This window comes from Myxine glutinosa, chromosome 1 (assembly GCF_964187855.1).
Source record: "Myxine glutinosa chromosome 1, kmMyxGlut1.1, whole genome shotgun sequence".
NCBI classification, from domain to species: domain Eukaryota; kingdom Metazoa; phylum Chordata; class Myxini; order Myxiniformes; family Myxinidae; genus Myxine; species Myxine glutinosa.
This window is the reverse complement of record NC_136261.1, coordinates 402744709-402758685: the sequence shown is the minus strand read 5'-3', so window position 1 is coordinate 402758685 and position 13977 is coordinate 402744709. Positions and strand designations below refer to the sequence as shown.

The following is a 13977-nucleotide window of genomic DNA, read 5'->3' as shown; positions in this document are numbered from 1 at the left end:
GTGCGTTGCATAAATCCTCGTAACTCAGAGAGGTGTAGCAGGTGGCGAGACATAAGGAAGCTTAAAGATAACGAGCTGAAAACAGACGAACGATATCCCTTCCGTGGATGTTCCACGGGTTTCACATCTTTATCATCATTTTAATAAAGTTAAATGAAGTGACGTTGCGATCAGTGAGTTGTACTTGTATACGAAGAGATAAAAGGATGGCATTGACTTCGAGACAGTACGTGATAGTTGGCTGCGGCTGGCTGATGCTGCGTTTTTTTCTAAGTGCCATGGATGCTGATGGACATAATAAAGGTATCGGCTGATCTCTCATCATAATATTACCCGATGGAAATGAACTGTTTCTTTGTTTGTCATTTCCTGTGCAATAATGTCAAATTGATGTCAGACATCCTTTTCTATTGACAGCTGCTCTCCTTTTCGAAGGCATCATCTATTGATATGCATGTTCTTCTTTCATATAATTTTACACATTCACAATCAGTATTTCAATTCTTGCAGACATTGGAAAGGAAGTTGACTCACAGGCCAACTCTCTGGCTCAATCACAGGCCGACGCACAGGCGATGTAATTGTGAGTAGCATTTTTGCACAAGTGAAAATTGATCTTTCTTCCTAACTCTTACTCGGACAAGCAAATCCCCTAAGCCATCCATAATGGTACACTCTATCCATACACCACATCCTCCCTTCCGTGGATGTTCCACGGGTTTCGGCTAGTCTATATAATAATAGCGTAAGGACTCGACTTTGTTATCCCTTTTACGCCGCACCCAGTGACCCGATGCCCACGGCACTAATGGATTTACGATCTACGAACCGCGCTCTTTGTTTATCACATACAGCCACACTCGAAAAATCTGAATTAGTCGACTTTGGGGCCCAAAAGCATCCGATTAACTGCCGATACGACGCCATCTTACGACGCCATCGTATTGGCGTTTGCTGGGCGACGGCGATGCGAGCTGTCCGCTGATTGGACAGTCGAGTGGTGTCATTAAATAATGGGCCGTGCTTACTGCTTACTGATATTGATCTGAAACTTGCAAATGGGCATGTATTGCAAAGCAATTTTCCTTCTTATATTGTCCAAGTCTAAAATGCACACCCACACACACGCATAAATCAGCTGATCGTCAAATCTGCATTCCCTACAACCAGTAATTACAGGTTTAAAAAATGATTTTGTGACGTATTGACTCAACGATGTAAATAGGAAAGCATTCATTTAATTATTTCCTTCTTATTCTGTAAAAGCGGCCTCGACGGTATAGTGTGCAATTGCCCAAAGCAGGTTCTTATTTTGACAATCGTTAGTCGTACAATAAATACTTACGGAATATTAAATGAAAAAAAATGTTTCTTTCTTGAATATTTTAATGCATTTTGTTTTTCATTCCACATGGTGTGTTTCTTCCCTCCCTCTGTGGACAACCAAGTGCCGGCTTCCGGTGGTAGTATAATCCTCTGTAGCAGTGTAGGGTTTTATGCGCCAATGATTATGGTGCGGCACATGTCGAGTCACAGCAGGATTTTATGAAACGCCATTTGAAGTTGTGAAAAAGGTCAGAGTACCTGCTAACATGTCAAGCTACAGCAGGGCGGCGCAGGTCAGTTATAGTTAATCAACGGATCAATGAGAATGTCCTTTACTGTACGTACTGTACTTTACTACATCGGTTAGAAACGCTGCCGCAGGAGATCTCCGATGGTCTTTACTTTAGCTTCTGTTTTGGATTTGGTTCCCGCCTCCTGATACCTCGCAGGTGTGACGTCGCATCAGAGGACGTTAAGCCAGCTGTCTCATCTGATTGGACAGTCGGAGGCGACAGCAAGCCGTCCACTGAGTGGACAATCCAGAGCATGCATTTGTGCCGGTGTCGGCGATCGTTGTTCATATATGCACTCTTCATTCTCATCTTTCTTCCTAACTCTTACTCGGACAAGCAAATCCCCTATGCCATCCATAATGGTACACTCTATCCATACACCACATCCTCCCTTCCGTGGATGTTCCACGGGTTTTGGCTAGTCTATATAATAATAGGGTAAGGACTCGACTTTGTTATCCCTTTTACGACGCACCCAGTGACCCGATGCCCACGGCACTAATGGATTTACGATCTACGAACCGCGCTCTTTGTTTATCACGTACAGCCATACTCGAAAAATCTGAATTAGCTGACGTTGGGGCCCAAAAGCATCCGATTAACTGCCGATACGACGCCATCTTACGATGCCATCGTATTGGTGTCTGCTGGGTGAAGGCAAAGCAAGCCATCCTCTGATTGGACAGTCGAAGGCGACAGCAAGCCGTCCACTGAGTGGACAATCCCAGAGTGGTGCTATGCCGATTCCTATTACGAATCCATTCATTTTTCAAAAGTATATCGTAGCGTTGTCATTTAAGTGGATTGCAATAAATACGTTGTTCATATACGCACTCTTCATTCTCATCTTTCTTCCTAACTCTTACTCGGACAAGCAAATCCCCTATGCCATCCATAATGGTACACTCTATCGATACACCACATCCTCCCTTCCGTGGATGTTCCACGGGTTTCGGCTAGTTATTATTATTATTACAATCACTATCTGAAGATGGTACCGCCTTAGCTAGTCCCTTAACCCAAACTCACGGCACTCCCCCAATGTGTCTGTACCCCTCCAAGGCGAAGTCGATTCGCTCCAGCGATCGTTGAATCAATTTCCCATCAAAGTCAATTGAAGCGTGGGCGATCGAAGCGACCCAGAGGTCACGTGGTTCAGCACCCAGCAAAATAGCGATGGAATGGAAAACCTCCCAAAGACGCGCTCTAACGTACACATTTGCGGTTCAATCAGCGAGCCTCCATATAATCCTAAAAAGCCACGTTGTTGCACAGCCGTCCCCGACAAACCGCCGGGGAATAATGCCAGCCGACGCGACAAAAACCTTTTTCACTGTAGGCAGCGCGCGTGGCGAAATGGCTGACGGCTTTCACTCGCACTGTACGCTCGCCCGCTCGGTACGGAGCTTCAACCAAGACGTATTTTTACGATCTCTTCATGCCTCTTCCTCCTCGCTCCCTTTGTATTCCGGGTCACGATCCGATTTCCTGTCACATTTTTCCAGGAGCGCTTTTAAACCTTTCAACCACAATAACCCTTTCCCTTAAACCACCATAACCATAATACCTAGAACCAGCAACAATAACAATAACAACAATAATTAGGGCCGAATCCGTAACAGTAAGCCTGTTTGTGTAAATTATCTTAAACACACACACAAACACCTAGTTTTCATTCATGTAATTCCTTGGAGGTGGAGAAGTATGTATGCAAAGTTTGGGGGTGGTAGGTTTCATGGCTTTGGAGTTATGGAGGAGACGGACACACACACACACACACACACACACACACACACACACACACACACACACACACACACACACACACACACACACACACACACACACACACACACACACACTTTTATTATTATAGATATATGTTTCCACAATGTTTGTTAATGCAAGATGTTTATGTGAGAGATTGGGAAATATCTTACAAGTTCCTTCAGGATTGTAAATTATCAGGATGAAAGAGCAATATATACCGCTTATGCTTGTAGAACGAACCAGTAATCGTCCAAAAAAGGTCTTGTTCTCATTACATTGTTGGTGAGAGGGGGAGGGAGAGAGAGAGTGGGATGGGGTAGTGGGGGAGAGAGTGGGAGAGAGAGAGAGGAGGATGGGGTAGTGAGGGAGAGTGGGATGGGGGTAGTGGGGGTGAGAGTAGGAGAGACAGAGGGGGATGTGGTAGTGGGGGAGAGAGAGTGGGATGGGGTAGTGGGGGTGAGAGGGTGGGAGAGAGAGGGGGGATGGGGTAGTGGGGGAAAGGGAGGAGGAGGAGAGAGAGGGGGATGGGGTAGAGGGGGTGAGAGAGCGGGAGAGTGAGGAGGATGGGGTTGTGGGGGAGAGGGAGGAGGAGAGAGAGAGTGGGATGGGGTAGTGGGGGAGGAGAGGGTGGGGATTAAGAAAGGCCTTTAATCAGTAAACACAAGTTTGGACTATCCCCTCCTCCTGGTTGGACATCGTTCAATTGAACAAACTTTGGGTCTTGTGACATTTGACAAGTGGGAGAATAGAGTTGGAAAATCATGAAGTGGAATAGAGTGAAGGAAAATTTAATGAGGGAAATAAAACAAAAGAAAAAGGAAAGAATGAAAAGGAGGAATTATGGAATTTTAAATAAGAAGAACCCCATCCCCATTTCCCTTCACTTACAATGATTTCTCAAGTTGTTCTGATCCAGATCAACCTTCTCCGGATGCTCCACCGGAAATAAATGCTCCGGATGCTGCAGATAAAGCATCTCTGGATGCTCCACCGGAAATAAATGCTCCGGATGCTCCAGATAAAGCATCTCTGGATGCTCCACCGGAAATAAATGCTCCGGATGCTCCAGATAAAGCCTCTCTGGATGCTCCACCGGAAATAAATGCTCCGGATGCTCCAGATAAAGCCTCTCTGGATGCTCCACCGGAAATAAATGCTCCGGATGTTGCAGATAAACCTTCTCTGGCCCTTCTGTGGAAATGATTAAAGATGAACAAAAATTACAAGATGTGAAATTCTCTTGTTTTTATGTTTATGATGTTTTTATTTTTATCATTTAACCAAAAATCTAAGTACAACAAACATGGGGGAAGAGTAATGGAACCTCCATTTTGTATGAAAATAAAATAAAATATTCATTGATTCATTGAGGAAATTTCACAACATTGTTCTTACACTTCCCTCTAATGTACTAAAATCGAGTGATCGCAAATTCGTTTTCTCCACAAAATAGAATGAATCTTTGGTTCTTCACTGGAATTGAACATCACATGATTCCAGGAATAAGTGAATGATTGATTCAAGGTACACGTGAATGATTCAAGGAACAGGTGAATTATTAAATGTGCATGTGAATGATTCAAAGTACATACAAATTATTAAATGTGCATGTGAATGATTCAATATGTATGTGAATGATTCAATATGTATGTGAATGATTGTATGTGAATATGTGATAATATGAATATGTCTGAATATGTCTGTATATGTCATATGTGAATATGTCTTCTGTTGTGTGATATGCATGTAAATGTATGTGAATATGTACGTATGTGAATGATTTTAGGAACATGTGAATGATTTATGTTGATGTTGAAAGTTCTTGGTGAATCTAGGGCAGTGCACCTGTGAAAAAATTATAGATTTCAAAATTCCCTTTACCAACTCAGAATTTTTAGCTCACCTGGACTTTAGTACGGTGAGCTTATGCGATCAGCAGTGTCCGTAGGGAAGTGAGTGAGTGAGTGAGTGAGTCTGTTAAAACTTTAATCACTATCGCTTGAACCAAACACTGGATTTTGATGAAACTTGGCCACAAGCTTCATACCTGATGCCTAACGAAGGTGTATTGATCGCATCAAAATCTGCGCTCACTAAGGGGAACTAAGGGGGTGATTTGAACCCCCAAAATAGGTATTTTCCCTCTTCTCCGAAACTACATGCACATTTTTGATGAAACTTGATCACAACCATCATCGCCCATGATGTACCAAAGTTTGTTCGCCCATGATGTACCATGATGTACCAAAGATTCGGATCTTCACAAAATCATATGAATTCGTCCTTGTCACACACCCAACCTCTCCACAAAATTCTGTCCGAATCCATCCACAACTTATTGAGATTTCCTGCTCACAGGAAAACAAACAGACAACCAAGACAGAAACAGACAAATACACAGGGGTGAAAACATAGCCTCCATCCAGCTTCAAAAGCAGAGAGAATAAGTGGGATCCAAGTAAGTTATTTCCTGGAAATGTATATTTAGGGAGTAGAACTAGAACATATTTTCCTTCATCATTCGCTCAATCACCAATTTTTCCAATCATAATACTTCGATTTCCTGAATCCATGCTGGAATTCCAACTTAGAGGATCCTCCATATGGTGCATCCTCCATCTGTCAAAGTCATTACTTCAAAAACTTGAGAGTTCATAGAACATGATACACCACGCAGTGTTCAAGTATTTACTTCAAGGAACCGCCTCCTTGGCATCACCCCAATCGCAGTAAAGCACGACCAGCAGTGAGAAAAGCTCTCCAGCAAAAGATGGAGGAAACCACCCCACCATTAGCAACGATTCACGGATTGAGGTCATTCTCCATGTAGTCAGTCATGCTTGAATAAAGCGAGTCCATGTGTATTGGTGCAGCCAACTCTGTGTACAGTGTGACACCGAACAGGAAGAAGGTGATCACACGGCCCCAGTTGATGCCTTCTATGAAACAGCTTGGTAAGCACGTTCACCAGACAGCCCTGACATGCCGCCAGGCTCTCCATCCCCGATGCGTAACCGCCAATAACAACGATCCAGCTACATGAACACCGCCAATGACCACCATCCAGCTCCACGAACACCAAGGGTGTGGTCAGTTACCAAGATTCTTGGAGAGCACTCACCAAGTGGTTTGAACACTTAAGCAAGCACTCCATTCAAAACCGTTAATAAGGAACAGCTGGCTCGACAAGCGCTACCTAGTTGCTTGATAAGAGAACATACCAAGTGCAGCCATGTTTTGACGTCACGTGTGTGCGGGATCACAACCAAAATAAATCTCTTCCAAGATGTCGACATATAACATGGTTCTTGGAGGTATTATGAAGATTTGTTTTATAGTGTTCAAGAATAAAATTAATTAAATTTGATTAAAGGTTTAAAGGTGCACAAATAAATTGATTCCAGATTTTACTGCCGTTTTACCCAGTGTCTATTACATCACCCTGTCGAACATGTTAATTAGTTCTTTATGCCTGTGTGATTTATAACATCCTTAAAAACATCAAGGTTCCTGTTTGAATGATTTTCACTTTTGTTTGATTGCCAGACAGGTGGACAGAATAATAATATTATCTCGCTCTGCTCTGCACTGTATGATCGGGACAAATTCAAAATAAAGTACCTGCAAAACGAAAAAAATGGTCTTCCGACTCGTGTTCAAAATATCACATTTAATTTAAATAAGTAGTTCCTCGATTATAAACTGATGATGATAAACTGATCAGACAGACGAACGGACATGAATAAATTCCCTAACCCACCTTTTCACTTCATGTGCACGGGGTAATTAAAACTACTCACAACCAACACAGCTTTTCCACAGCACAATGGAGTAATGCTCCACCCCACTGGCTTGCACCTCCACTTCACACCTGTCTCTCCTGTAAATAAGTGGAAAATAAAACTATCAATGTTATTATTATCTCACATGACAAGACCAAAGAACAAGACCTGCTGCTCTCACATTGCAGAGGTTGCTGGATCCTCAGTTATTTCCCATTTCCTCCAGTCTTGATCCCTCTGCTCTCTACGATCTCCGACCATCTTTAATTTATTGTGTTACGGATTCGTCACTTCCGTTGTTGTGGTTTTCATCCACTGTAAACATTTTTGAATCCATGTACTATTATTGTTGTCGTTTCAGGGAAATAGAGATTCCTATTTCAAAAGGTAAAAAAGTTAATGTTTTAAATGAAACCGGAACCGGACAACGATGAAGAGGAAGAGGAGGAAGAGAAGGCGGAGCGAGTGAGTCGGACAAGAAGCCGAGCTGCTTCAAGGTCCTGAGCAAACGTTGACGAACGAGGATCACGAGTGAACTTTGGGTTTCCCGGGAAAGGGATTCCTGTGACAGAGTTGTTATCGCTGTGACAGATAAACCTGCGTGACAGGTTTTGCGGTTGATTCCGAAATGAATCGTTGGAGTGCCGTTACGCCACGAGAACGGGCCGTCGGCCATTTTTATCTTGCGCAGGATTTGCGCATCGCTCAAGGTTTTTCACCTCGCTTTAACCATTGTCACCGCATTCAGACGTTAATTTCGTTTGTGTGTGTAACGTGGCTTTTAAGTGGGAAATCTGCGGTTCGCCGATTGGGAGCCGTGGAACGTCCATACCCGAGGGTGTGATTTCCCAGTCGCCTTGAGGACACCTTTGCGCAGCTTTGGCAGCGTGACTGTGACTGTCATCCAAACGGGATTCTGGTCTCGATTAGACATCGTTCTGACGATTACTGGAGCGGATCGACTTTGGCTTGATGCTGGAATAGAGACATTGGGGAATGTTCTTCTTTTCACTCACTTGGAGCACAGTGAGTTATATTGTACAAACATGATGGTACCATCATAGGAAATATATATTGGTTGTACAATTGATTACTATTGTTGTTGCACTGTTATTCTTGTGTGATCTTAATACAATATTTGTTTGTTGGTAACAATTGGTGTGGTTTCACCATTGATCTTTGACATACAGAATAACACATCTTTCTGCCGTGACTCATCTCGGGGCTCGAAGGTACACTGTGACCAGGGTTTGGGGAGGAGCACGCAACAATTGAGGATGAATCCCTTCTTACAGTAACTCCTAACTCCTTCTTCTCAAACTCCCAAAATCTCTACTTACCACAAATATCCGGTCTTTCATCCGATTTGTGGAACTGCTTTCTGGAGATTATTCAATCCAAATTTTCATTCCAGGGACCTCAAGTTCGTGTTACACCAGCATATTGTCAAGTCTATGGCCGATGAAAACCAGCCTTGGATGGATAGCCGGTCGATCTTTACTTTGAGGTAATCAAGTCAAAAATTGGTGGTACTTTTTGGCACGCACGCGGGATGGAACCAAATTGATTAGTTCAGACGGTCACCACACAGGTTTTGTTTCTCGAACCGAACACCATGCAAACAAGACACAACAACGAAAAATGCACAGCAAGGAATTTAATGAAGGAAATCAAAGAACCAAAAATTAACGGTGAGGTAAAAACGAATATCCTAAACTTGAGACGTCTCCACTCAGACAGGAAAACAGACAGGGGAATGATTAAAGGAAATTCAAGAAAATCCCCACTTTTCTTCTGGCACTCAGCTCTGGTATCGCCGAGCACTCAGGTGGGTTTGGTGCGCGAGAGGACTGCGCGTCGAAGCACCCATACAATGGCGCAAGTCAATCATGCCAGCATGCAGCCAAACGTCTCCCGCTTGATCCCGGGGGGGGGGGGTGGGGGAGCACAACACGGTCCCCAACTCCCCTGAAGAGCACAAAGTCAAACAACAACCCTGGCCCTAACACTGCAGGGTTCTCTGGGCTCAGAACAGTTCTCCCCACAAGCACACACGAGAAAAGCGACCACCCTCCACAAAGCCAGGACCAGCGAGAGCAATCCTTCCTCCTCCATTCTTGAAGTCTCTCAATGATGTCACCCTGACCAATCATGCACTTCGGGGGTGGGGCTTCATGGCCTTCTTTACCGCCAACCGATACTCCGCCCCTACTGGGCGAGGCCTTTTTCCTTAGTCGGTTGGTAGGGTGGGATTAATTGTCTATACGATTCCTTGGAGGAACACAAACAACCTTAAGCTCACTGTTTTTATACTTACAGACATCGAAATAGGCTTCCTACTCACACGCTGTTCATACTAATTTATACAATCCTGACTCCACTATGGTAATTCGTCCTCCACACCCACAAACATAATGTCCAGTCCGTGGTCGATGAACACCGGAACACAAATAGACAAACGTTGTTACTCCGAGGCGTATACCCGAACTTGGTGGGATTATCTTTTTCGCACAGGAGGGAAGGAACCGCGGCCTTTCCTGAATGTCCTGCCAATTACGATCCTTGAAGGCAGAGTCTAATCTCCTTCGGGAATGTTCAGCTGGGCGGGGTTTACTCGCCATTCGGCAAATGTTCGGGTCTTTGTCGGCATGACTGTGTTGTGGGTGAATGGAGCACTTGTTTGCATGGCCGGCCGATTACTTGTAAACAAGCATGACGCCTAGGTCCCCCATCGGTGAAGTGATGCAAGTTGACAAAGTGGAAGACGCAAGGCAGCCATCTTGGAATTTGACGTGGCGACCCAATTTTCAAAAGCGTTCTTCCTTGTGCCTATATACACCCACACACCAGATTAGAAGTTGGTACTTCGCTTATTTTTCAAGATATTTCGCTCACAAGGTTCAGACATACATGGCGGCGGCCATCTTGGATTTTGACGTGGCGACCCAATTTTCAATAGCTTTCTTCCTTATGGCGAGATACACCCACACACCAAATTAGAAGTTGGCACTTCGCTTATTTTTCAAGATATTCATCTCACAAGGTTCAGACATACATGGCGGCGGCCATCTTGGATTTTGACGTGGCGACCCAATTTTCAATAGCGTTCTTCCGTGTGCCTAGATACACCCACACACCAGATTATAAGTTGGTACTTCGCTTATTTTTCAAGATATTTCGCTCACAACGTTCAGACATATATATGGTGGCGGCCATCTTGGATTTTGACATGGCGACCCAATTTTCAATAGCGTTCTTCCCTATGCCGAGATACACCCACACACCAAATTAGAAGTTGGTACGTCGCTTATTTTTCAAGATATTCATCTCACAAGGTTCAGATATACATGGCGGCGGCCATCTTGGATTTTGACGTGGAGACCCAATTTTAAACAGCCTTCTTCCTTGTGCCTAGATACACCCACACACCAGATTAGAAGTTGGTACTTCGCTTATTTTCCGAGGTATTTCGCTCACAAGTTTCAGACATATATATGGTGGCGGCCATCTTGGATTTTGACGTGGCAACCCAATTTTCAATAGCGTTCTTCCTTTTGCCGAGATACACCCACACACTAAATTAGAAGTTGGTACTTCGCTTATTTTTCCAGATATTCATCTCACAAGGTTCAGACATACATGGCGGCGGCCATCTTGGATTTTGACGTGGCGATCCAATTTTCAATAGCGTTCTTCCTTATGCCTAGATACACCCACACACAAAATTAGAAGTTGATACTTCGCTTATTTTTCAAGATATTCAGCTCACAAGGTTCAGACATACATGGCATCAGACATACATGGTGGCGGCCATCTTGGATTTTGACGTGGGTTGCACCCACACACCAAATTCGAATGCGGTCCTTCGCTTACACATGCACGCATGCACGGACGGACGGATGGACACACAGACGGAGGGGAAAACCATAGTCCCCCTTTCGCTCCGCGGTTGACGGGAGACAAAAACAGAACGACAAAAACAGAAGGACAAATCACAGGAGGTGATTACATATTGGGAATTATTAATCTTACGCCCTAGAACTAATAAACACAAAAACACCCTCCATGTGGTGACACGTAAACACTCTTAAGCTCAAAGTTTACCCTGCTTACGTACATTGAAATGGGCTTTCTACACGTCAGGCGGTCAATGCAAAACTAAACTATCCTACCTTTCCAAGGGTATTTCATCCCTACCCCCACAAACATAAAAGTAACAATATCATGATATCTCCATCGCTACCTGTAAATATTTCTACCCTTGTGAGCTCGACCTCTCCCAAGCCTCCTGGTTTCAGATGAGCATATTTGATTTGTGAGCCCTCCTATCTTTAGTTTTCTCCTTTTCATAGGTTGCTTTGCTTGTTGCACCCACCTGTTGCATACACCTGTTTCCCCACTGAAACCATGTCAGCTTTTTGCCCTCGGTAACCACTCTTCCTCAGCCATGATTTGGTACAAAAAAATAAAATAAAAAATACGTCGTCATTTGTTCCTTTTCTAGAATTTTCTCTTCCTGCTTCCCTTCCATATTTGTGTCACGTTTTGTGTTCCCTTATTATTTTATTGATAAAATGTCCAGTTTGTGTCACTCACTCTGTATCTTCTCCATGAACTTCTTATTGAGCGTAACAAGCCCGTCCAAAGTCTTCTCCTCCTTCGAGAAGTCCAGAACTGGGAGCGGTGTCCTCTTCAGACCTTCATGGTCTGACATGGTCCTGAGCCTTGGAATAAAAAGGAAAAACATCAGTTTTAGAAATTCATGCAGAGAATATTGTTCAAATAATACATTTTCACATATCAACACAAGTTATCTGTAAAAGAGTGGTAAATAATGAAAAAATAGAAAATAGAGAGAGCAAATTTTTATATTCATTTGTATTTTTATTCAGAACTCTAGATTTCAGAGGAGCCGAATAAATGAATACAAAGTAAACAGGTAGAAAAAAAAACTATGGACAGTATGGAAAGAGAGTGTCGGTGAGGGTTGGAGAGAATGAGGTGTGATTTGCGGAATGAATAAATCAATGATGAATGACATGATTGAAAGATGAGATGAAGAGCACGAGGCAAGCACCAGACATGGTGAGTCAGTGGGTCCTGGACTCGGCTTCCTGACAGTAGATGGACAGAAGAAACGACAAATTCAGAAGTGATGGTATAGAAAACCGGATGTCTGGAGTTGTCTACACCTGGGCGAGAATAATCCAAAAAGGTGTTTGCGTTGGGATGTGGGACAACACCATTCTAACAAATGACGTGTTACTGTTGACCTGTTGGTGTTTCCATCTGAGCTCCTTGAACAAGATGCAGAGAATCCAGGAACAAATGTTATAAACCATGTCCATTGTCCATCAATCTCCTTGTAATCCATGAATCCATGTTCAAATGTTATAAACCATCTCTTTGTCCATTGTTTATTAATTTTTTTGTAATTCATGTTGATGTACACTGTGTACTTATGCATTTGTCCTGTACTGTTAGACAGTCTATCATGTTCCGTGCATGGATAACACTTGCATCCTGATGATTGCATACCATATGTAAGAAATTGTTTATTTTCTCTGACTCTGCAACGTTTGTTTGGTAAGTTGTTAATTGTGAAAGTTGATTCGAGTGGAAAGATAACAAGCATTCTTGGGGAAAATGCCAAGGGCATAGAAAAGGGCCCTTTATATGGTATGTGCCATGTGGCAAACAATAGAAAAGAATGGACATTCAAAAAATATCCCGTGTGCATGCTGGACTACCTTGTATTCTTAGGATGAACCAAGTAATGGTCCAGAAAGGTTCATATAAAGGGGTGCGCTATATCTGGCAAATAAAATACTGTTACGGATCCGGGGGACGGCACTCCCCTTACCGAGGGGGGTTTAACCCCCTCGTCTTTTTAAGCCGGCCGTCCGACCGGTCCTGGTACTTGTAACGCTCTTTTGCGGGGTGGGATTGATCAGGGTTATTGGTCCAGGTATTAGCCCGAATACCTTTATCAATCCCTCCGCAAAACAGGGAGACAAGTACCGCTCGAATCCCGGACAAGATGGTATTTGCCGAGCGGTTTAGCAATCCGGATTTCCGAGCCATTAGCAATGGACTAAACCTGATTATAAAGCGGTTCGGCCAAAATCGTGCCACAGGTACTCAATTGAAAGAAATCACGAAAGCGATCGGACGAGAATGAAACCAAAGTAAGGAGGAACAGGTATTTATTATTAACTATACAAAACCAAAGAAACCAAAGGAAGAAACGAAAGTAATTTACAGAAGAAGAAGAAGACAGCGCAAATCCTTATACAAGCTTACTTATACCCACAGGACAATACAAACAGACTCACACGAATAGGGAATCGCAGGCAGGAATGAATGGCTGGAAGGAGAAGGTTCAGGTGGGACAACAGGGCTGGAAGGTTTGGCAGGGCACAGCAAGCAGGTCCGCTCCGGGCTGGAAGCGGGGAGCCGGCAGCTCCACGTATTCGGCTTTACACCGGCAGGGCTCCCTGCAGCAGCTCCATGTCTCAACAGCCGGCGACAATAGGGCCCTAGAGGGTCTCGGTCTATTGCTGCAATACGAGCACCCCCTCTCGTCTCTCTTCTCTGGTTCGGCTGGATCACTCAACTGCTTCTCGTGCCACCTCCCACGTCTCTCTCTCTCGTACCTCCTCTTTGGGGCCTCGCGCCAAGGGTTTTATAATCACCCCTTGGAACCCTCTCAAACTTGCCAGATCTTTCCTACCACGCCCTCTCAAGCCATGCCCACCAAGCTCTAGTTGGTTGGTAAGGGCTCCCTGACTCCACCTTTGATGACT

At 44.0% G+C, this 13977-nt stretch overlaps 1 protein-coding gene across 1 annotated transcript in view; it reads right to left on the bottom strand.

Annotated features, from left to right (window-relative positions):
- LOC137417223 (E3 ubiquitin/ISG15 ligase TRIM25-like) overlaps positions 1-13977 on the bottom strand; it is a 49310-nt gene that overhangs the window by 15356 nt on the left and 19977 nt on the right. The window contains exons 6-7 of the mRNA XM_068103058.2: positions 11768-11895; positions 4278-4580 (exon numbers count right to left, since the gene is read on the bottom strand). Of these exons, the coding sequence (XP_067959159.2) occupies positions 4278-4580; positions 11768-11895 (431 nt within the window). The remainder of the gene's footprint in view (positions 1-4277; positions 4581-11767; positions 11896-13977) is intronic.